Source organism: Ovis canadensis, chromosome 13 (genome assembly GCF_042477335.2).
Source record: "Ovis canadensis isolate MfBH-ARS-UI-01 breed Bighorn chromosome 13, ARS-UI_OviCan_v2, whole genome shotgun sequence".
NCBI lineage: Eukaryota > Metazoa > Chordata > Mammalia > Artiodactyla > Bovidae > Ovis > Ovis canadensis.
Window position 1 is genome coordinate 32,298,568 of NC_091257.1, and position 25,929 is coordinate 32,324,496.

General features: G+C 36.6%; 1 protein-coding gene across 5 annotated transcripts in view; it reads right to left on the reverse strand.

Annotated features, from left to right (window-relative positions):
• The window catches only part of LOC138417351 (ankyrin repeat domain-containing protein 26-like), a 72,232-nt gene that overhangs the window by 10,413 nt on the left and 35,890 nt on the right, over positions 1 to 25,929 (reverse strand). For 2 of the 5 annotated variants that reach the window (XM_069547264.1, XM_069547262.1), the window contains 13 exons: positions 23,666 to 23,820; positions 21,588 to 21,755; positions 19,779 to 19,812; positions 19,346 to 19,481; positions 17,459 to 17,672; positions 16,566 to 16,749; positions 15,814 to 15,951; positions 12,694 to 13,650; positions 10,974 to 11,126; positions 7,917 to 7,987; positions 7,075 to 7,168; positions 6,020 to 6,132; positions 4,395 to 4,524 (listed from right to left, as the gene is read on the reverse strand). In XM_069547264.1, coding sequence (XP_069403365.1) covers positions 4,395 to 4,524; positions 6,020 to 6,132; positions 7,075 to 7,168; positions 7,917 to 7,987; positions 10,974 to 11,126; positions 12,694 to 13,650; positions 15,814 to 15,951; positions 16,566 to 16,749; positions 17,459 to 17,672; positions 19,346 to 19,481; positions 19,779 to 19,812; positions 21,588 to 21,755; positions 23,666 to 23,820 — 2,547 coding nt within the window. Of the gene's footprint in view, positions 1 to 4,394; positions 4,525 to 6,019; positions 6,133 to 7,074; positions 7,169 to 7,916; positions 7,988 to 10,973; positions 11,127 to 12,693; positions 13,651 to 15,813; positions 15,952 to 16,565; positions 16,750 to 17,458; positions 17,673 to 19,345; positions 19,482 to 19,778; positions 19,813 to 21,587; positions 21,759 to 23,665; positions 23,821 to 25,929 lie in introns of all 5 variants that reach the window. The other 3 variants (XM_069547263.1, XM_069547261.1, XR_011248091.1) reach the window with 2 other exon arrangements.

The following is a 25,929-nucleotide window of genomic DNA, read 5'->3' on the forward strand; positions in this document are numbered from 1 at the left end:
TCCTTTACAGCATCTCCACATGTGCAGTGGTCACATGATGCTAAAAGAGAGAAACAGCTTCTGGGCTAAGATCAAATCTAGGGTGCTGCCAGGAAAACATGGTCTAAAGGTGAAGCCTGTGGACTGTAAAACCCTTCATTAAGACCCTGGAAAAACTTCAGGTGGTGCCTCAAATTCCTTTAAAGATCTTAAGGGCATAAGAATTTTAAAGGCATCATCCTACAAAGCTTCACAAGAAGCCCAAGGTGCAGAGCTTCTCTCAAAAAAGATTTGTGAGGGTAGCCTCTCCAATGACGTGAAGCCCAATCCAATTCACAGGACACTAAAAGCTTTAAAGAGAACCTTGGCAACAAAAAAACAGTGCTTGGCCTAACAGAGACCAAGACATACAAATGAGAATAGGCCTTTGGGATTTTCTTAGAAGTTTAATAAAGAGGAAGCTGGCTTAAGAAACATGACTCAGCTACAGACAGAGGTCATTTCTTATGAAAAGGACAGCACACAGAGCTCAGAGGGTAGAGCAAAGGAGAAGCACTCCTATGGGCAGGACCAAGTCCACATCAAAGAGCTGGCAGCACCAAACTGGACCTCAGAGCTGCTATGGACCACGGTGCCTCCCGTTTCCCATTTCTGAACGGGAGAGTCTAGTCATTCAGCAGAATGGTGGGGGTGGGGGTGGCAGATAACTTGCCCCTTTAGTTCTCAAGTCTCAGTACTGAGAGGGTTGTGCTCACAGGGTCACACTCTAGAAATCACACCCAGAAACCTCATCCCCATGTGCCATCTGTACCTGATGAAGATGGTAAGACCTCAACCTGAGCCTGGGCCTGACACTGTTAACAACTGAGACTTGTGAGGGAATGGGTAGGGAAAAGGGTATTTTTCATTGGAAGGAATATAAAAGAATTGTGGCCAGTGAGTAACTGTGCTAGTTTTTAAATGTACCCATTAGTTTTAAAAACTTTATTCTGTAAAAAAGGTAGAATATAGGCCAAGTATAAGTGACTTGCTCCTGTTGAACAGATGATGAAAGTGATGCTGTGTGAACTGCAAAGCGAGGTTAGACAAGGCAACAGAGATTCTGCCTGGCTCTCAACCTGGGAACTAGGCTCCATGTTGCGAGTAAGCCCAGGCTGCAAAGAGAGCCTAGGTGTTCAGGGTAGGTGTTTCACTTGTCTGCCTTCACCAAAGTCCAGCCAACCACAGATACCACTATCAGACATGGGAATGAACACACCTTCACCCGATTCCAGCCCCTAGCCCTCGAGCTGCCCCACCTGAAGCTGAGGGGACGATAAGCCAGCCGTCCTGGCCACCTTTTCCTAACTGTAGATTTTGAACGAAACCAATGTTGTTTATTGAAGCCACTAAACTTAAAGCTGATTAGGAAAAAACAAAAACTGATTTTTGAAAAAGAGAAAATAAAGAAACATAACTTAAATGCAGGTAGAAACTGATCTCATAAACTGGAATATAATAAAGGGTGAGATTTTTAATGACAATGTTGATGAGAAGAAGCCTATAACTAGAAGGAAGACTTAAGAACTATTCAGGAATACGTTTTTTCAGGGTTTCCTTCAATTACAATTTCTTACAAATAGGCAGGTGTGACTCCTTAGAATTTCTGCTCAAGTTTGAAAACAATGAAGACTAGTAAGCAATGAGACATGTGATTTGAACTACAAGAAATAACTAGTACTAGTTTAATTCCAAAATCAGACTTTTGACCTCATCTCAATTTACTGAAATTCTAAAAGAGATGGGTAGCTTTAAGCAGTTACTAATCTAGAACTCAATCTTCATTGTCCTCTCCTCAGAGAGATAAATAAAACACAATGAGATGCCACTTTATACTTGCTAGGATGGCTATACTCACAGAGACAGGTAACGACTAGTGTTGAAAGGAATGTATAGAAATGGGAACGTTTTACATACTTTGGATAAAAATATAAAATGATCCAGCCATGCTGGAAAACAGTATGGCAGGTCCTCAAAAGGTTAAACAGAGTTATTGTGTAATACAGTAATTCTAATAACCGTATTCCCAAAAGAAATGAAAAAATATGTTCACACCAAAACTTAGACATAAATGTTCACAGCAACATTACTGACATTAGCCAAAAAGTAGAAACAACCCCAAAGGTCCATCAGATGATGAATGGATAAATAAAATGTGGTACATCCATACAACAGAATATTATTGGGCAATAAAAGCAAGGAAATACTGATACATGTTAGATGTACCTTGAAAATATTACACTATAATCCATTTTGAATTTATTTTTGTGTATGGTGTTAGAAAGTGTTCTAGTTTCATTCTTTTACAAGCGGTTGACCAGTTTTCCCAGCACCACTTGTTAAAGAGATTGTCTTTAATCCACTGTATATTCTTGCCTCCTTTGTCAAAGATAAGGTGTCCATAGATGCGTGGATTTATCTCTGGGCTTTCTATTTTGTTTCATTGATCTTTATTTCTGTCTTTGTGCCAGTACCATACTGTCTTGATGACTGTGGCTTGTAGTAGAGCCTGAAGTCAGGCAGGTTGATTCCTCCAGTTCTAAATGTAAGACCAGAAACTATAAAACTCCTAGAGGAGAACATAGGCAAAACACTCTCTGACATACATCACAGCAGGATCCTCTATGATCCACCTCCCAGAATATTGGAAATAAATGCAAAAATAAACAAATGGGACCTAATTAAACTTAAAAGCTTCTGCACAACAAAGGAAACTATAAGCAAGGTGAAAAGACAGCCTTCGGAATGGGAGAAAATAATAGCAAATGAAGCAACTGACAAACAACTAATCTCAAAAATATACAAGCAACTTATGCAGCTCAATTGCAGAAAAATAAACAGCCCAATCAAAAAATGGGCCAAAGAACTAAATAGACATTTCTCCAAAGAAGACATACAGATGGCTAACAAACACATGAAAAGATGTTCAACATCACTCATTATCAGAGAAATGCAAATCAAAACCACAATGAGATATCATTTCACGCCAGTCAGAATGGCTGCAATCCAAAAGTCTACAAGCAATAAATGCTGGAGAGGGTGGGGAGAAAAGGGAACCCTCTTACACTGTTGGTGGGAATGCAAACTAGTACAGCCACTATGGAGAACAGTGTGGAGATTCCTTAAAAAAATGCAAATAGAACTGCCTTATGACCCAGCAATCCCACTGCTGGGCATACACACTGAGGAAACCAGAATTGAAAGAGATACATGTACCCCAGTGTTCATCGCAGCACTGTTTATAATAGCCAGGACATGGAAGCAACCTAGATGTCCATCAGCAGATGAATGGATAAGAAAGCTGTGGTACATATACACAATGGAGTATTACTCAGCCATTAAAAAGAATACATTTGAATCAGTTCTAACGAGGTGGATGAAACTGGAGCCGATTATACAGAGTGAAGTAAGCCAGAAAGAAAAACACCAATACGGTAATACTAACGCATATATATGGAATTTAGAAAGATGGTAATGATAACCCTCTATGCGAGACAGCAAAAGAGACACAGATGTATAGAACAGTCTTTTGGATTCTGTGGGAGAAGGAGAGGATGGGATGATCTGGGAGAATGGCATTGAAACATGTATAATATCATATAAGAAACGAATCACCAGTCCAGGTTCGATGCAGGATACAGGATGCTTGGGGCTGGTGCACTGGGATGACCCAGAGGGATGGTACAGGGAGGGAGGAGGAAGTGGGGTTCAGGATGGGGAACACGTGTATACCTGTGGCAGATTCATGTTGATGTATGGCAAAACCAATACAATACTGTAAAGTAATTAACCTCCAATTAAAATAAATAAATATATTAAAAAATATATATTATACTAAATTAAAGAAGGCAGTCACAAAGAATCCCATACTGTGTGATTCCACTGACACGAAATGTCCAGAAAAGGGACATCTCCACAGTCGGGGAGTGGAGTCATGGTTCTCACAGGCTGGGAAGACCAGGAAGGGAAAACTGGCACGGGGTGATTTCTTCGGAAGGTGATGAAAATGTTCTAACGTGGTGATGCCTGTGTAACCCTTTAAACACAACAAAGTTACTGAACTGTACAGTTTAAATGAATGAACTGCATGATATGTTCATTAGATTTCAACTAATCTGTCACCAAAAACAACGGATGCTCTGAGGTCATTAATGCTGTGCTGCTCAGCTTCAGATCACCAGCCAGGGTTCAAGACAGAGAGAGTCAAGAGTGTGTCCTTTTTATCTAAAAATGATCTAGGGAAAAGCTGTCTTTTTTACTGGTGTCCAACCTAAAAAATTAATAGACCAATCTGTGTTTCACTGCTCAAAGCATGGAATGATTTATATTTCCCCAAATTAAGTGATTTTGGGGTTCTAAAACTGATTAAAAATTACCTTATGTTTTAGCATATTAATTTGAATATCCATTTCAGTTTGACTGGTTTTTAAATCTCCATGGAAACTAAGCTCTCCATTTTCATATTCATTTAACTTCCTTCTTGACATTTTTAAGAGTTTCTTAAATCTGTAGAAATGTATAGAATGAGTAAGTTCTTTAAGAGCAGATATTTAATAATTAAACAGATATATGTTCTATCAGATAAAACAAGCAAATCTATAAATTATAATCCTTTCTCATTGTTCAAATTTTATATTCCTTGAAAGCATAACTAAATTCTAATCTTAGATAAATATTATGGAAAAAAATTTTATCACATTTAAATATACTGTGTGTGATATATGTAATATATGAGTTCTTACAAATAAGTTAATATCAATTTTTAGCATGCTAGTGTGAAATATTAATTTATTATTAAATATTAGTTATAAACCAGAGATCAGTATTCAAGCTAAAGATGAAGAGATATGATATATGAATGTTTTTTGAAAAGACACAAGACACATTTGTTCCTACTGACCACAGCCTCTACAAAAAGAAATGAAAGTAGATACAAAAAACCAACAAGATTCTCACTCAAAATTGAAAAAAGAAAAAAGAAAAATCTTTGGAACCTGAGTTAAGCAGGAAATAACCCAGGTTGAGAGTTTTAGAAGAAAGGAAATCAGAAGAGAGAGAGTGTACCAGTCTCTTCAAGACTGTTTTAAGAGATGTAGAAATCTTGCCCAGCACATTGTTAACAAAATGCAAAGCAAGGTAGAGAAAATTAAAAGAGAAAAATATTAATGAGAATCAGAGAAGAACCCTTTGTGTAATCATCCCTTGGCATCCATAGGACTGGTTCAAAAATCCCCCAATACTCCGTGGATACAAAATCCACGGATGCCCAAGTCTCCCTAAGCACATCTTCCCTACACTTTCAGTCAGCCCTAGATCACTTACATTATCTAATACAATGTAAATGCTTTGTAAATAGTTATAAATACAATGTAAACACTATGGAAATAGTTGCCAGCTTGAGACCAATCCAAGTTTTGCTTTTTCCAACTTTCTCAAATTTTTTTCCCTGAATATTTTTGATCTTGGGTTGGCTGAATCTGTAGATGATGAGGGTTAACCGTCCTCAGCAAAAAAACAGAAGCAGTTTTTTATCTTACTGATCAAAACATGGTCACTAATTTTATTATTCTTTAAGTTATACATAGATTTTTGTATGTACATTTTATAACTAAAATTTTGGGGCAAAAAAAATACAAGCCAAATCAAGATACTCTTTAATGTTGTTCAACAATAACACAGGTAGGTTTTTAGATAATAAATTACCTGAAGGATGAAGGGAAGGAACACAGTTAAAAAGCAGGATTACCAAAAAGAACTAAGATACTTTGCAGAAGTAAAAATTCAGCATAGATGATGAGGAACAGAGTGACATTACTATATGCAGAGGCACAGTTGTTACTGTTTTAGAAATCATTACAGATAAGTATAACACTGCTGCACTCAAAAATATTTCAGATTGTGCTGACTTAAAATACACATAAAAAATGAACTTGTGTCTAAGGTTTTAAATAAATTATACTTTTATTAATAGTTGAGATTATCAGAAATATTAAAATCTTACCTAGTAATCTCTTTTTCTAACTCACTGTTTTTCTTCTTTTCTTGGTCCAAGCTATTTTCCAGAGATTGTTTTAATTCAATGTATTTCTTTAATTGTTCCTTTTCATCCTCAGACTTAGAAAAAAAAATTTTAAGAAAATTATTTTTAAACACCTAGAGAGACTTATTCTTTCTTAAAAATATTATTTCTCATGAGTTCACAAGTTAATGTGAATTTATAGTAAACACAGTTTTTAAACCTGATTGATATCAATAACAAATTTCAAAATTGATAACTTTTCTTTAAACAGCTTAAAATGATTTTTCATTTCATCATTTTTCTGGAATTTAAATTGCCAACATTTATTTCTTAAAAATAGAGACTTTTACACATAAAATACTAAATGTTAATGAAAGTTTTTTTAGACTGCCTATATTTACATTTTACTTTCTAGAGATGCTCTAAAATAATTTTCATCAATGGTTCAAGATATTCCAGGTTTTGTTGTCATCCCATGCAACCTCCATCTCTTTAAAACAAAAAAAATCCAACAAATAAAAAATATATTCATTCAGAAAAATGGTTCTATACAGACATAGTATTCATTCTTAATGAAGAGAACAAACTACAATATTTAAAATGATTCATTCTCAAAAATCTCACAGAAAGATCTGGATTACAAAAGAAACTAAAAATTCTTAATCAAATCATTACTCAAATTTCTGGACTCAAATAGATGTTTGTGTACCAATGTTGAAATCAGCATTATTAACGTTAGTCAGAAGGTGGAATTTCATTGACAGATGAATGAACAAACAAAATGTGGTCTATATAAAATATTGCTTTTGGACTGTCACAATTTTTTAAATTAAAATCTTACTATAAAAATCATTAATTTTATGAATTCAGTTAACTTCTTCTATAGAGGAATCACAGTACTAGAAGCAAGCAGTATCAGCAAAAATACAATAAGCTAATCAATGAGACTTTTCACACTGTCCAAAATATTCTTATATATTACTAGTTAAAAATTAAAATCCTTTCTCAGTACGACAGAAATTAAGAGGTTGACTTACCGATCTTGTACTTAACAGGTTTTTCTGAAGCTGTTCAATTTTGCCCTCTTGCTTTTTGACTGTAGTTTGTAACTCGGCATTTTCAATTTCAAGCCTAAAATTCAGATTTTAAAATAATTATTCTCATACATAGGTTTTATTTTTAAAGATTTTTTTGAACATAGACCATTTTTAAAGTCTTTATTGAATTGACTGCAATATTGCTTCTGTTTTATGTTGTGGTTTTTTGGCTGTGAGGCACGTGGGGTCCTAGCTCCCCAATCAGGGATCAAACCCACACCCTCTGCCTTGGAAGGCATAGTTTTAACCCTTGGACTGTCATGGCATTCCGTCACACATAGATTTTTAAAATATCACACTGTTTTTGAACAAACATCTGCACATTCAATTACATAGGTTCTTAGAATTTTGAGAAGTAGATGGTTTGGCCATTGTACTGTTCTTCTATGTGTGACTCTGGTGGCTCAGATGGTAAAGAATCTGCTGGTAATGCAGGAGACCCAGGTTCGATCCCTGAGTCAGGAAGATCCCCTGGAGAAGGGAATGGCAACCCACTGCAGGATTCTTGCCTGGAGAATTCCATGGACAAAGGAGCCTTGAGGGCTACAGTCCATGGGGTTGCGAAGAGTCAGACATGACTGAGCAGTTAACACTTTCACTTTTCACTTGTGGATAATGTGCAAAATACGGAAATAATGGGGGAAAATTATGCATCTCAAGACAGCTCAAAGCTGAAATGTTACACAGCTTCATGATAATGTGTTTTTATCACTATTGGTCTATTCTCATGTTATACTGTTTATCTGCTTTATACTTATTTTCTACACTGCTTTAAATCGTACTTTTGGACGTGATCCTGTGTTTTCTCAGCACATCTCACAGCCTCTGTAAGTTGATCCTGTGCTTCTTGCAACTAAAAAAAAAGAAAGAAAAAACAACTGTTTTAACTACTAATAACCTAGTAAATCCACCATCATTTGCTTTTGTCTCTTTTGTCCGCATATTGTTAACAGATGCTTTCCTGCCATACAGCAGAGATGAGTTGTTACAACAGACACCTTGCAGTCCACAAAGTGAAAATATTTCCTATCTGCCCTCTGCAGGTTACTGACCTCTCCTCTAGCATTCAAACACGACATCACCCATGCTTTAAATCAGAGTTTCTCAAATAAACACACAAATTTATAAACTACTCAAATGGGGAAAGACAGAAATCTCCCTTATGGTAAACAAAATTTTTTTTTAATCCAGGCTTCACATCAGCCATCACTTTAAATATCCACATATGTAAATGACCACAGATCTTCCAGTGGTTCCAAGAGCTAACACTGCTGTTGGTGACAACCGGATGCTTCAGGAACTAGTGTGAGAGGCAGTAGCTACACAGGAGCCAGAATGCATGGGCCTGTGCCACAGTTCCATCAGTTCTGAGCTGCGTTGTTCTGGAGCATATCACTTACCCTTTCTGTAACTCAGTTTCTCCACCCATAAAATGGAGATAATGGTAGCATCAACCTCAGTGGGATGTTTGGAAGATTACAGTGCGGAGTTTACATAATGTACTTTAGAGAAGGAAATGGCTCCGCTATTGCCAGAAGGAAACCCGCTCTAGCATTCTTGCCTGGAGAATCCCATGGACAGAGGAGCCTGGTGTGCTACTGTTCATGAGGTCACAAAGAACTGGACATGACTGAGTGACTAACCACATACATAAACTATTTAAAAGAGCAAGTGGCACAGAATAAGAACTGTTGCAATTGGCATTATTACGGTCACTGTATTTTATCTGCAAAACAATTTGATATATCAGGCAGATGTCGTGCCAACAGAAGTCGTCTCCAACACACGTCACACTGAAATCACTCTCCATGTCATTGCAAGTGGCAGTAAGGCGGAGCATGAGGCCCAGAACATATGTATCCAGTACTTCAAAAATGTTCACTGACTCCACTAACCAACTAGCAGTGTTCTCCACTTATAATAATTTGTAACTTACTTCTTCTCTGCACTACTCAGTGGACAACGACCACGGGTTAATATGCAAATAGCACCTCCTGGATGGAGTGGTACAGAACTTACATGACCATCAGAGGAAGGGTGAAGTCACTGCCATGGAAATATTACCCTACTGCTAAGTCAAAAGTTCTGAATCAATTCATTCCCAGCAACTGCTAATGTTTAACAAGTACTCGGATGAGAAAATTAAGGTTACAAGCTATGGATAGCAGAGAAGCCAACTCCAGAACCTCACAGTTGGTGAAAGGCTAGAAATCCGTAAATCCCACTTCTGGCTTCATAATGAAGGAAGGAAAATTTACAATTTTCTTCCTGAGTCAGGGGAAAAAATGAGCATTTAACTGAACAATTCTATTCTATTAGACTAATAGAATTTAGTTTCTTAATAAAAGTTTTACTATACCAGTATCTCCAAGAAGAAATTATTGGTATGGTAAAAAGTACTCAGTTGTGTCCTAACAATTGTTAAGCTAAAATATTTTCCATTTATGCAGACAAGTATTGTGCATATCAATAAATATTCCCTGTTAAACCAATGTATACTTAGACAAGATTCTCCCTCATGAAAAAAAGGACAACAATGTAAAATTAAGGGCTAAAATATTCTTCACAGACTAGATGAGAAAGGCTGAAGAGAAGAGGCTCAATGAGAACTGGAGAGGCAGGAAAGCTCCATGGATGAGAAGAGACTGGGCACCAGGTCTGAATAAATGGAGGACTACCGAAGAGAAAACAAAACTTGAACACCGAAAGGACAATCTGAGCAAAGGCCAAGAAAAGGTGAAATCAGCCAGTTAACTCTGAGGATAAAATCCAACCACAGGAAAACAAAAGCGTGTCCACACAGAAACTTGTAAATCAGTGTTCACAGCAGCATTAGTAATAGCCTCAAAGTGGAAACAACCCAAAGCTTCATCAACTGGTAAATGGATGAATGGCTTAGCCACATACCGTTTACTGTTTGACAATTAACAGAAATAGAAGAACTGATACGTGCTATCACATGGATGAAACTCAACAACATGACATCAAATGAGAAAAGCTAATCACAAAGGAGCACACACTGTTTGATTCCATTTATATGAAATACCGAGATAGATACTACCCTGGTGTTTGCCTGGGGCTGAGGGAGATGGGGGGCCATGAGGGGCGGCTAAGGGATGCAGGGTTTCCTTTATGAGGTGATGGAAAGGCTCTAAAATTAGTCACAGGTGACACCTTTATACACTAAGATAAAGTGAACTACACATTTTCAGTGGGTGAATTATATGTTACATGAATTATATTTCAATAGTTTTTAAAAAAAATCCAATGGCAGGATCTAAATAATCTTCTTAATTCTCTATTTTGGATGTACATACTATACACCATCTGAGTACCCCCAGGCCTTTATATCTAAAATGAAAAGAAGGCAATGTCTAACTTCAACTAGTCTGTATAATACCCTTTCTGCACAAGTTATTCTGAAATCCATGAAATAAACATGTATATAACTCTACAGTCATTGACATAAGTGAAGATGAGAAATGACAATTTCCTGAAACATTCCATTAAACATCCTCTGATTTTATCTGGCTTGCCTTATCATGGCAATACAGGTATCACACAAAAAAAGTATTGTTTCAAAGAAATAGTCTCTCAGCTTCTGTGAAGAATGCTGCACAATTCTTAACTTTCCTAAGGGTAAATAATGTAAGAAAAAAATATATAATGCAAAAGGCGGAATGAAAGTCAAGTTTTAGAAATGAGTGCATTATAAAGATAATAAAATTGTAGCAAATTACTTGCAATGAAAATACAAAAGAAAGCTGTCCATGAAAACGAGTGTCCTAAAACACTTTATCCTACATATAAACAGTCAACGCATTCAATTTCATACACACCTGACTTGTGAGTTGACATAGCTTCTTCTTTAAATCCTGTGCCTCAACTTCTAAGTTGGCACGATAACGCGACAAGACCTCCAGTGACGCCTCCGACATAGACTGCTTTTTCAGGGTATCAGCCAGTTCTTGCTGAAGTTGTCTCACAGCTGCCTAATAAGATGCTCTGTCATTGAGTTTATCGAATCACTTTACTATTATATTTTGTTAATAGATAACTCCAACATATGCACTTTGAAAATTATCACCACAGATAGCAACTCACCTTCTTTTTCCTCCTCACTGAATCTGGTTAAGACACAGAAGGGGCCACCCTCCAGCCTTCCTGATATTAAGTTACTCAGACAAAGGATGCGGCCCCACCTCATGTCCAGAAAGAAATGAGTGTGTAGGTGGGAAGGGTGATGGAAAATTCCACACTGTGGAAATATTTTCCTTTCCTTTTTCATTAGAAGCTTTGATTAACTCAGAGATCTTCACATATTCCAACCAGTGCTCAGATCTTCCCAACAGATTCCTACCTCAGCAGAAAAATGAGGCCATTCCCTTGTTGCTTATCTATTTTATATCTAGTAGTATGTTTATGTTAATCCCAAACTCCTAATTTCTCTCTCCTCCCCATCTTTGCCCTTGGCTAACAGTAAGGACATACTGGAGAGCACAGGGAACTCTACTCAATATTCTGTAGTCACCTACCTGGGAAAAGGAACTGAAAAAGAATGGATATGTGTATAACTGAAGCAATTTCCTGTACATCTGAAACTAACACAAAATTGTAAGTCAACCATATTCCAATATAAAAGAAAAATGCAACTTAAAAAATGAGGTTGCTCCCATAGCCTTCAAGAAGCCTCGATATCCTAGCCTCCACCTGCCTCCAGACCAAAGCCCCTACGACCCTCTCCCTGACTCACTCTATTCCTGCTGCTCACGAGTCCTGCCATCTTTCATTTTTAGTGGACAAATTTGTATTCAAATGATACTAACTGATCCTTAAAATGAGAATTAGGAGCAAACTGTTTGTAAAAATGCTCTAAGTAAATAACATAAATAGCAGTGGGAAGATTAAATCAGGAATAGTTTGGCTAAAGCTCACCACTCGAGTCCCAAATTATGATTCAATGACAAATAGATGCCTTTAAAGAGTTGAGAGGCCATAAGAATAAATGATTCAAGGCTGAAATTTTCCCAAATTAATTCAAATTGATATAAATAAAATTAAAGTTATACCAACAAATATGACAAAAAGGTATGACAAGCTACTGAAGCCAAAGTACAATATATAAAATATAGCATCTGGGAAACCTGGAATTCACTGTCAAGGTAACCCATGTAACTGAAACTTAATTTTGAAATATTCATTTTAGGTTTGAGCATCTCATTTACCTGCTTCATCATGATACTGAAATGTGGTGACATAAAGATTAAAATTATTATCCTAATAGTAAAAGAGTAAATCATTAACACTATCTATATTAATAATTTAGAACTTAATCTCTTAACATTTCATAAGTAATACGATGTCTCTACTCAAAGTAAAGCAGCTCTTGGGTCTAATTTTTGTTTGCTGGATACAAGGTGTGCTTTTAGGCTGGTTTAGAGATCGTATATTCACAGCCTATGTATTTTTTATATTCCACTAGATTCAACATTTAGCCAGATTCAAGAATCACTTTCAACTTTCTTTCAGGAAGTCTGAGAATTTCTTCTGGATACTCACTTCTCTTTCTCCTTTCTCATTTTCGTACTGATACATTCTCTCTTTTAAATGATTACATTCCTTGATTAACTCCTTGTTTCTTTCCTCCAGCATCAGACCTTGCTTCTCACTTTCGGAACAGAGTTTTCTCACGATCTGCTGAAACTGGTCTTGGATGCTAATGACCGTCTTCTCTTTACTGTCGGCTTTGTTCTGTGCATCGTCCAGTTGCTGTCGGAGCAACATGTTTTCACTCTGGAGTTGAGATAATCTCTCCTCTAAGGATTCTTGCTTTCCAATATATTTATTCACTTTGCCTTGTTCGTTCTGATACATGTGTTCAATTTCCTGCTTTTGACACTCTGCTTGGCTTAGGTCTCTCTGGACACGTTCTAACATCAAAGTCTTTTCTCTGAGAGAATCTCTTGTGTGATGCAGCTTAATTTCTAGGTTATTGAACTTACTTTCTGCTCTAGAAAGCTGCTGGGAAAGCGTCTCGCTGTTATCTCTTAGATTAGCCATATCAGACTTCATTTTGTCCTGCAAGCAAAACCACTCGTCTCTCGCTCTCTGGAAGGCAAGTTCCAGGTCTCTTTTTGATGTCTGACATTGATCATGATCGTGTGAGGCAGCAGCCAGTCTAGAACGGTAGGATTCCACTTCCGTTTCCAGTCTTTGTTTGCTTTCTTTTTCATTCTCCAGCTTAGAGTTTAGCATTGTATTCTCAGCTGTCAGAGCACTAAGCTGGCCTGTATACTGGGATATAGTCTTTGTTAACGTTTCCTCGTTCAGTTTTATTGCCTTTTGAAGATCATCATTCTTTCCTTTTACAATTTCAAGGTCCTCAAAATATTTCTTTTCCTTTTCCTGGTTCTGAATTTTCACTGCATCTATCTCCAGTCTTAGCATGGCAATTTCATCCTGCAGCATGTGGTTTTTGCGCAACAGGTCTTTTGCTTCTTCACAACTAACAGAAACCTAAGTGAAACAAAGGAGACTTTTAGCTAGTACTCAATAAAGTGACATTCCAGGATTTCCTCTGAAATGAAAGACTAACCTCTATGTTTATTCAATGAAAAGACTGCACCAAGTGTGTCTCCAACAGGAAAAAATAAGGTTCGATACAATCCTCAGACTTTATACAAGCAGAAATACCCCAGAGTTCAAAAATTTAATTGAAGACAACGAATTGGTGAAGGTAAAAAAGAAACCCCAAGAGACTTTTCAAGAAGCTCAGAACTGGAAAGGCTTTTCTTTGAATTACAACGAACTTGGGAAGAATTAAACAAAAGATGTATAGATCTGACTACACTTAAAAATTGCATATGATGTGGTATATTTATACAATGGAATACTACTACGCCATAAAAAAGGATGAAATGCTATTTGTAGCAACAGGGATGTTGGACCTAGACATTATCACACTAAGTGAAGTAAGTCAGACAAAGACAAGTATTATATCATACTACTTACATGTGGAATATAAAAATGAACTTATTTACAAAACAGAAAGAGCTTCACAGACATAGAAAACAAACTTATGGTCACTATAAGCGAAAGGGAGGCATGGGAAGGGAGAAATTAGGATGTGGGATTAATATATACACACTAGCATATATGAAATATATGAATTGATACTTTTGAACTGTAGTATTAGAGAAGATATATATATATATATACACACACACACACACATATACATATATAGCTGAATCACTGTGCTGAACACCTGAAACAACACAATACTGTAAATCAACTATAATTCAATAAACAACACTACTTGCTAGCTTTAAAAACACTGCATCTGATACCTAACCTATACAACTACCTCACAGTAAGAGCTGTAGCTCTCTATATATTTAAACAGACTAAATTTCATAAAAAAAACTTTTTTGAGACTATGCTATCTTTCTTACATTTTAACAGTCAATTAGAAGAATTATACCTATCGATAACTATACTAAGCACTTCTACAAACATCAATTAACTCATTCGCTATAATTCTGGAAAGGAAGAAGCTAAAAATATAAAGAAGCTGCAGGCTTTTCACCAGGTCTTCTGACTCCAGTAGTCCTCTTACATCAAACCACAGTTACTTCTCTAGTACAAACATACAAAGTGAGCCTCTTATTTCACTCATGATACACACACTAATGGTAAATAAGGCAAAATGCAGAGAGCTCTTCTTAGAAAATCATGAGATTATTTGCTACAGCAATAACTTTCATTATCTCTTCCTAATGTTTAAAATAGTAAGATGCGGGAAATACAATGAAAGACACAATATCATCACTAATATATATTATGGCATATCTATCACTGTTTTCAAAAGTTCCTTGTACTGAAACAGGACACTCACAGAGCAGAGTGCTCATTTTCTCACAAGCAGAAGAATGACATCCAAAATGTGGCCTCTGAACTGCCTGTAGTTTCCTCCTTACCATCAGGGAAGTGATAACTAACCTAGTGATCAATCGAGGAAGTGACATCATTACCAAAACCCAGAATATCTACTGTTAGTAGCAAAAGTGTGTTTTCTTTAGAGAGGGAGGGGGCACTTTTATAAGTTTGTTCTAACGAAACAACTTTTTAAAGTGTTCAAAAGTGTTTTAACAACTGATGGCACAGTTTTTACAAACTGAAAACCTGTAAATGATGTGAAAAGGCCATTGATAGGGTATTGGTTAAAGAAATGACAGTGGAGCCAAGAACGGGCTCTGATTTAGACACTGAAGGTGAGGACGTGCATGGAGTGACCGACACGTCACTCCAGAGCAGAGGGACCTGGTCGGTAGCGCAGTCGATGGGGGACCACACACGGTCTTCCTTGCCTAAACCACAATCAGGGTGCTGGCTCTTCTAAGGTAGTCGCAAAAACTTTGAGATCAATTCCTATGCAAAATATTCAAGGCCTCTCCTTGGATGAGGCCATCGTATGTCACTACCTATCTGCAGCAGACAAATGGATTTGAATTACAAATATTACTTTATCCAACAGATGGAAAATGTTTCCCTCCTTGAAACATAGATATATAGGCTTTCAAAGTCCTCTACACTTTCTATGATATATAGTGTTGGTTTTTAAAATACATACTTACACAGAGACATACACACATATTTGAAAATGACTACAGAAAATACCTCAGAGTTCACTTCCTTATTAGCCATTTCTATCTCCTTTTGTTTGGCAAGGTGATTGGCCAGAATCCCATCCTGTAAGATTCTGGCACTCCGTTCTCGAGAAAGCTGCTTCTGAGTGTCATTTCGCTCTTCTGTAACCTGGAGAGACATTATATGAAGTTTGGGGCCCATACCATTTTAAAAAAAAGAAAAAGTTAGAAGCTTAGGAGAAGAATTTAAAATGAAAAAAAAAAAAAAACCTGTTTAAAGGAAGTAGCCTTTTTAAGCACAAGGATCTTTATTCCCCTATGAATAACTCAGATCTTAATTTAAATGCTTGCTAAATTTATCACAGAGCAAAAACATTAGGCAGACATAGTATTGTGAAGGAAAATTTCTTTACAAAGCACTTAAGTAGTTTCTTCACAGTGTCAACGCAAGTTAGCCTGTATTTTAACATAAAAAAAACAAAATTAATACATGGATTGGAATTAAGAATACTACTTTGCCTAATGTGTCAAAAATGCCAATCATTATGTTACTGATTAAGCTTGATTTATGTCCATTACCTCCACTCAGAAAACATACACTGAGCATCTATTAGAAGCCAAGAATGGCAAGAGATTAATAACTTAAGCTCTAAATGTCACAGTTCATATTTAAGATAACAGTTTTGTTTTAAACCTAAAAATACATATTAAATTAAAGGGATACTATAAATAATTGACAACGTAGTGTCAGAAATTTGAAAATTTCATCGACGATTGCTCTACCTGATCCAGATCATTTCTCACAGTCTTCAGTTCCATTTCCAGTGCTCTGAGAGTGAGTTCAAGCTGCTGTTTCATTTCAACTTCTTTACTGTATTGGTCTTCTTTTCTTCTTAACTGCTCCCTCATTTTTTCATACAACATATCAGCACTTCTTCTCTGCTCTTCTTCTTGCTTTAAGGTGAATCTGCAAAATTTATACAGCTCTTCTTAGAAAATCATGAGATTATTCACTGCTACAATAACTTTCATTCCCTCTACATAATGTTTAAAATAGTAAAATGGGGGAAAATATAATGAAAAACACTTAATAATTCTCACAGTTTTCATGCAGAGGGTTAAGAATAAAACTGCATACATTTTTCTTATGTCTTGAGAAAAATGACTACTGTATACATACATCTGTGCATGGGAACGTAAAGTAATATAAACTTCTTTAAGAATAGTTTAGAAATATAGATCAAAGACCTTTTTTTAAATTCTCATACTTTGACCAAATAATACAATATTATTAAAGAAAATGTATTCAAAATAATTAGAAAGGTAGAAATGAATTTGTAGAAAAACCGTTTCTTGTAGTATTAAATATAATACAGAAAAGTGAAAAAAAAATGAAAGTCAATTTGCTAAATAATTAATAAGGTTTCCATTATGGTGGACTTCTGAATGGTCATGAAAATGATGATTTGGAAAAACATACATTAAGTTATTAGAAGCATTCACTGTTAAGAACCTGCTATATTATTTCCATGAATTTCACACTCCACAATACTAGTAACACTTTCTCCTCTTTAAAATCCTAGAGGATAAGTTAGTCCTTCTAACACGTCTACGTCTGTGCAGTAGTAAAGGAAACAATAGTTCAAATATTTCTTTAAAAGCAAGACGTACAGTACCTCAAGCTGCCGAGCTCTCGTTCCCACTCCACTTTCTGATGCTCTAACTGTGATTTCACTTGTTTTGTTTCTGACAGCTCTTTCTGGAGCCCACGAACCTTCCTTTCCATTTTTTTAATCTTTCCTCTAAGCAGTTCACAGTGGCTTTTTTTAAGTTCTACTAATCTTTCATACGAAAGAATTGTATCCCGGATTTTCAACAAGCTAACAGAATCTGCATGATGAAGAAAACAAAGATAAAAACCAAAAAAAATTTATGTGAGTAATTTTTGAGTATAAAGGACTGTGCCTTTCACGTTCACGCATCCACACATTGAACAAATATTAAGTGTCTATAATGTGGAAGACTTTATTCTAAGCTCTGCAGATAAAACAGACTCCCCTGGCTCTTGTTTAGCTTGAAGTCTAGCAGAAGAGAAAGACAAATAAAATAATTATGAACTCAGAAGGACACTCTAAGAAAAGAGAGTTCTATGATCGCAGAACTTGACATGGATTGGGCCCAGGAAATATTTCCCTGGGGAAGAGATGTCACCCTGAGAAATGAAGGATGAGCAGGAAGGAGGAAGCAGAGCAGGAGGACCAGCCCTGTGGACAGTCTCCAGCTGCCGTGTGTTTCTAAACAAGACAGAGTGAACAGCGACCAATTTACCTTCCTGAGTCGACAAAATACATTAAACAATGATTTTCATGACAAAGAACTTCAGGGAATGAAGGACAATGATCCTGGAAACACACCAGGTTAGCCTAAGGAACGCCCCAGCTCACTGCCTTGAGAGAATTTCCAGGCCCTGATGCAGGGAGAAGGAACAGAAGCTGAGTCAGCCAGACTCCCTGACAGGAGGTGATGAAGCTGACAGTCTGGTGAAACCAAAGTGGGCAGAGATCACAGATCAGAATCACAGAGAGGAGAGAGTGGGACAGAGAGAAAAAGGACCCTGCAGATCTGAGGAGGAGCCCCTCAGGTATTCAGCAGAGGAACGAAGAGCACCCATCTGGGAGAAACCACCTGAGACCAGGGAGAAACCATCTGAAAAGACTGTTGGAACCTGTGACTGGTGCTCACTCAGTCCCGGAAATTCTATCTATTCTCATGGGCCAGGCTGGAAAAACCTCCTTACAGTAGAATGAACGGGGTAGTCAGTAAGGTCTTGCCTCCAAGGCAGGAAATAATCAGCCCTAGCCCCAGGGCCCCTCTGGATGCACCTAACAAATCATGAGAAGCAAGAGCACAGAAGGATCTCTGGAAAACTCTCAACATTTGGAAACTAAATCACATGGATCTAAATAACCCTTGCATCAAAGAGGTAATGAAAAGAAGAATTACAAAGTATTTTGAACTGAATGAAAATGAAAACGTAAGACCACCAGACATTTTAGGAAATTGACACGCTGATGCTCAAATTCATGTGGAAAGAAGGGTAAAAAATAAAACCAGATGAAGCTAGACAATTGTGACCTTTAACCATGAAGCAAAGAGAAGCAACAGTTGGGCTTTAAGCAAAGGGGTAACATGATGAGATCTGAATTTTTAAAAATAGATAATAATTATAGTTGCTATGTGGACTGAGGTTCCGGGAGGTAGAATGGCAGGGAAAGAAGTCCTGAGATTATTTCAGGTATTCCCGGAGGAAAGTGATGCTAACCTGACCTTGGGTGAAGGCACAGGAAAGAAGAGTCAATAGAAGGTACAGCGAGTGAGAAGGATCATAGGCCTGTGGTGCAGAGTATACACTCACATTCCTGTTCTTTTAACACAGAACCTACTTCTGAGATGCACAGCACTGTAACATATCCCTGGCTCCAGAGCAGTACTAGACAAGGTGTGCATATATCACTACTGCACCACACACAGGCATGGTATTTATATTTACACTGCAGTCCTACCTTTACACGCTGTGTCAAGCTGTTCGATTAGCAACATGGAATTCTTATAGTAAAGCAACTCGCCATCCTCGGAAGCTGTTTCAGATGACTGAGTTAAGTCATCAAGGTCATCCACAGAATTAATTTGTTCTTTGACCTACACATAAATAATACTATTTCATAATGTCCTTAAAATATTTATAGAACATACTAATTATACAACAGTGATAAATATCTCTTCATTAAAGCAAAAACAGACACTTTTTAAAAGGACAGATTTTTTATCAAAAGGAAAACTAGTTATCCTATTTAGTTATAAATGTAGTGTTTCTAAATTAAGTTGTCAAAGTCTATGTCTCTACAACAAAGGAAGATTTTATATTTTGCTACTATTCTTTTTACAAAGTATTTTTTACTAGGAAAATATTTTTTATAGTTAACTTTTTGACTATACCTTGTTATTTTCATTAGATGTTTTCTTTGCAGGCCTAAAAAAACAAACGATTCTTTTCAGGCTAATATTAAATACTTAAAAATACAAATACATAAACTTTGTTTTTTATATAAAATCTTTGCATTTGCATTGGTAAGCAATTTTTTATAAAAGGATTAAAACTATAAAGAAGACTAACATTAAAGGACAAACAAAATACATTTATAAAACTAATAAAGTATTTAATTTAGATCAAACAAAAGGAAAAACATAACATTACTTGCATTATGTGAAGGGAACCAGTATATCAGGATTTCTTGCAGTTGTTATTTTCAATAAGAACTATGTTTTACAGCAATAAAACCTATCTGGGAAGTATTCCTTAAGTCCTTATAAGAAAGAAACTCATTTTTAATAACCATGACATTAGCCTTCTGAGGACTTCCTATGCAACTGCTATGCATTATTACAAGCACTTTCTATGTCTTAATGGCATTTTAATCCTCACAAACATTCTGGGAGATAGGTAATACATTAGGTCCTCTACATAGGAAGAAACGGAGCACAGAAAGGCTGAGTAAGTTGCCCAAGCCCACACAGCAGGTCACCAACAGACCCAGAGTTCAAACTCAGGAAATCTGGCTTCAACACTGCGGTTCAAAAATATGCCGAGAAAGTAATATTTAAGTAAGTCTCCTTAAGTAGTATGATAGCAAATGAATCTATATTATTATTCCATGTCCAGTTATAGCTATAAATAATAATTTCTGAATCTTAACACATGTTTCTCAAAAAATAAAAAGACTTTAGAGGTAGGCAATATTGGAAATCTACTTTCACTAAACACTTGCTTTTATAAAGAAATTTATCAGTAGGCATTCATTCAACCATTCTGCTGTTTATTCATGAATCTGATATACACTTATTGAGCACACAATATGTGTTAATAACACTCTTACTATGAGAAGCATAGTTTTTCTAATTTAGAACTTTATAAACCAAAATTAATAATTTGGGAAAGATGGTTAGTAGTTTTTTTTCTGTTGAATATAAACAAATTTTTTTCCTTTTCCTTAGAATCTATAAACAACTACGACATTGATACGATGTAATGTTTCAGAGTACCTTACAAAATCACAGCTACTCACGATGTTACTATCAACTAGAATCATCAAGGAATGATCAAATCCTATTCAGTATAGCCTAAGTGTTTGCAAGTTCATGATTATCTAATTTTTTTAAATCTATGTAGGATAGAATTAACTGAACTAATCTTCCACACATGCAATTACATAGGAATATTACACTTCAGAACCAACAAACAAGCCCTTACCATAAAACTATATATATGTAACAGAAGTATTATGTACAATTAGTTTACTGTAATAGCTTAAAGATAATGTCATACAATTGATAAGCTTTCTAATATTGGAAATGCAAACAAGATTAAACTCAATAAACAAGTCCCCTGCTGGCTCATTTCTAACAGCATACATACTCTAAAAGCTCCCATCTTAACATAAAATAAGAAACTCCTTTGAACTCCACATCCTCTTCAGTTACCATCTAGTTGTCTATTGCCTGTCCCAGCAAATATTCCCTACAGGGCTGTTTATATGTATTCACTACAGCCCAGCTTTCAAGGAGACTATTTACTGAAACAACTTCTGGCCAAAGGCACTGGTCCTCACTTTAATCTTTCAGCAGTGTTTGGCCACTACAGTTGAGGAATCTCTTGTCTTGGCCTGTACACTATATTATGCTGCTCCATTTCCAGAAGTATTCAGTGCTTATTTCTTCCTCTAGAAATAAAGAATTTGTAGACATTACCTGTCATCATCCTGATCCACTTCACTTAAAACGCTGTCATCATTAACATGCAGCAGACCACCAGTCAGTGAATCGGTCTTTTCAAATATTGGTGCAATCACACATTCTTCTGGTGTCCATTTGCTAGTGTCCTTTTTCTTTATTTCCTTCCTATGCAGGCCAGGATTGCTACTTGAAAAAAAAATCCACAAAAAAGCCAATGTTTTCTAATAATTCAACTGATAAAGAATAGAAAAATAATTCTTGTAAAATTCCTATTCTTACCCATCTTAAATCATCAAATAATTCACAAAATAGTTATTAAGTACCAACCATATGCAAGAAAACACAAATTCTTGCCTCAAAGACAGATATATAATTATGATATGATGTGATAAGTAAGAGTTGATATATGAAAGTTATCAGTGAAATAAGGAAGGCTTTATAGAAGAAGTGAAGAGAGAAGGTTACAAAGAAGAAAAACGGGAGAAAATCATTCTACTTGGAGATTAGAATACGGAGCACACAGGCATGTGGCATCTAGGCTGTTTCCTAGGAACCTGGAAGGAAAAGTATGAAACACAGGAAAGAAAGCAGGGAGGTGCATCTTTGAAAGACATTGGGAAGAATCTCAAGAGCTACACTGGAAACCTGGAGTCCATTGCCTAAACACAATGATTCTTACCCATGGGAGTCCTAATTAGATTTACACTATATTTTCTGCTTTGCTGTTAAATACAATAATGCTTAATTTAGGGATTTCCCTGATGGTCCAGTACTTAGGAGTCTGCTTGCCAATGAGGGGGCACTGGTTCAATCCCTGGTCCAGGAAGATCCCACATGCCATGGGGCAACTAAACCCGTGCTGCACAACTACTGCAGCCAGCACCCCAGAGCCCACGCTCAGCATCAAGAGCAGCCAGCACACTGAGAAGCCCGGGCACTGCGGCAGCAGAGACCCAGCGCAGCCAAAAAGAGAAAAAAAAAAAAACAACTCAAAAAAAAAGTAATGCTTAACGTGGGTGACTTTTTAAATGACATGCAGCACATCAACCATGAAAGAAAAAATCAAGGAAATAGTTGATGGGGTGGGGCGGGGCGGGGGGGGGGGTGGCGAGGCAGTTTACTTTTAAACCACCCACATGATGGGGTGATTTCAGCATTATGGCTGAAAGACCAGTACCTCATCAGTTCCCCTGCCACCAACAACAATTTGGCTTCCATCCATGGACATATTCAAAGTGATATGAGAAAAAAAAAAAACCTGCCAACCAAGAATACTCTATCCAGAAAAGTTATGTTTCAGAAATGAAGGAGAAATAAAAACTTTCCCAGAAAAACCAGAGCTGAGGGAGTTCCTCACCACTAGACCTGTCTCATAAGAAATGCTGAAAGAAGTCCTCAAACTGAAATGAAAAGATGTTAAGTAGTGACATAAAATGTATTTAAATATACCACACACTGGTAAAGGCAAGTAGGCAGTCAAATTCAGAATACTCTTAACACTTTAATATGGTGGTATGTTAAGAAATTAACTTTAGTATTATGTCTAAAGGACAAAAAAATAAAAATAACTATATCCTTAGCAAAATGTAAAATGTGATCATCACAACCATTAGCTCACTCCAGTTCCGTTCAGTTTAGTCACTCAGTCGTATCCGACTCTTTGCAACTCCATGAACCGCAGCATGCCAGGCCTCCCTGTGCATCACCAACTCCCAGAGTTTACCCAAACTCATGTCCATTGAGTCAGTGATGCCATCCAACCACTTCCTCCTCTGTTGTCCCCTTTTCTTCCTGCCCTCAATCTTTCCCAGCATCAAGGTCTTTTCCAATGAGTCAGCTCTTCACATCAGGTGGCCAAAGTATTGGAGTTTCAGCTTCAACATCAGTCCTTCCAATTAACACCCAGGACTGATCTCCTTTAGGATGGACTTGTTGAATCTCCTTGCAGTCCAAGGGACTCTCAAGAGTCTTCTCCAGCACCACAGTTCAAAAGCATCAATTATTCAGCGCTCAGCTTTCTTTATAGTCCAACTCTCACATCCAAACTTATTTCACAGAAAAATAACAAATGGCCTGCTGTTAAATAGGCTTACCTATCAGAACCTTCATTCCCCATAGCAGCAACCTCCTGACTGCTGTTTCCTCCACTCTTTCTCTGCTGACTCAATCCACTCTCATCAGCAGCATCACAGACATCGTCTGATTCTTCCACTTCACTACTTTTGTGCTTCTTCTTTTCTTCTTCAACCTTTAATGAAAGTTTGACACTAAGAAATTCTGTTACTTAATTATAAACATCTTTTTTGGGGGTTGTTTTCATTAGTTTTATTGTTTGGCCTGATTTTAAGTGATTAAAAAATCTTTTTGTGCTTACTTTATCACTAACAAGTCACTGAAATATTTGTAAATCCTACTTCTTCCTGTTTGATGAAAAGAAACAAAATTCCCAAAATTTCAAAAAAGGCTTTCTTAAGATGATGCAATTATTCATCCCCAGTCTTCCCCATCTAACTGGCAGAGACAGAGAACTAAAAAGACAAAACACACAAAATCTGTCCTCTTCAGTGTTTACCACCTGAATTTTCCATTAAACAGCCAGATTTAGAGGATGTGACACCTTAGTGCCTCAAAAACACTAAAGCTATTCTTTCCCCAATGACTTTTAAATTTCTTTGTTGATTTGGATCCAGGATATAACAAAAAAAGTGATGGTGTTCACTAAAATATATGAACCAAAGTTTACCAAAACACAAGGAGCAGAGTGAAACTTATGAGTTGTTAGTGTGGAATTCTGGAATATAAATAATGCTTCCCAATCCCACATTCAATAACCATCAAACTTTATAGCTAGAGGGTACAGAAATAATTATCTATTTTAGCCCCATTATTGACCAGAAATAGGAGTAAAACCAAGAAAGCTTAAATGATTTTTTTGTCTTTTTCTTTTTTTCAAATTATTTTTTAATTGAATGAAATTGCTTTGCAGAATTTTGTTGTTTTCTGTCAAACCTCAACATAAATCAGCCAAAGTTATACATATACCCCCTGCCTGTTGAACCTGCCTCCCATCTCCCCCTCCATCCCACCCCTTTAGGTTGATACAGAGCCCCTGTTTGAGTTTCCTGAGCCATACCGCAAATTCCCATTGGCTATCTTTTTACATGTGGTAATGTAAGTTTCCATGTTACTCGTTCCATACATCTCACCCTCTCTTCCCCTTGCCCCAAGTCCATAAGTCTATTCTCTATGTCTGACTCTCCACTGCTGCCTTGTAAATAAATTCTCCAGTACAATTTTCCTAGATTCCATATATATGTGTTAGAATATGATATTTATTTTTCTCTTTCTGACTTACTTCACTCTGTATAATAGGTTCTAAGTTCATTCACCTCATTAGAAACAACTCAAGTACATACCCTTTTATGGCTGAGTAATATTCCATTGTGTATATGAACCACAACTTCTTGATCCATTCATCTATCGATGGACATCAAGGTTGCTTCCATGTTCTAACTATAGTAACAGTGCTGCAATGAATGATGGGATACATGTGTCTTTTTCAATTTTGGTTTCCTCAGGGTATATGCCTAGGAGTGGGATTGCTGGGTCATATGGTAGTTTTATTCCTAGTTTTTTAAGGAATCTCCATACAGTCTTCCATAGTGACTGGATCAATTTACATTCCCACCAACAGTGCAAGAGCACTCCCTTTTCTCCACACCCTCTCCAGCATTTATTGCTTGTAGACTTTGATGATGGCCATTCTGACTTGTGTGAGGTTACATCTCATTGTAGTTTTGATTTGTATTTCTCTAATAATGAGCGATGTTGAACATCTTTTCATGTGTTTGTTAGCCATCTGTATGTCATCTTTGGAGAAATGTCTATTTAGGTATTTTGCCTACTTTTTGATTGGATTGTTTTTTCTGGTATTGAGTTGTATGAGCTGCTTGTATATTTTGGAAATTAATCCTTTGTCAGTTGTTTCATTTGCTATTACTTTCTCCCATTCTGAGTGCTGTCTTTTCACCTTGCTTATACTTTCCTTTGCTGTGCAAAAGCTTTTAAGTTTAACCAGATCCCACTTGTTTACTTCTGTTTTTATTTCCATTACTCTAGGAGGTGGATCACAGATGATCTTGCTTTGATTTATGTCATCAAGTGTTCTGCCTATATTTTCCTCTAAGAGTTTTATAGTTTCTAGTCTTACATTTAGGTCTTTAATCCATTTTAATCCAATCGAGCTGGAGAAATCAACCTTCTTGACTCCAGATTATACTACAAAGCTACAGTCATAAAGAAAGTATGGTACTGGCACAAAAACAGAAATATAGACCAATGGAACAAGACTGAAAGC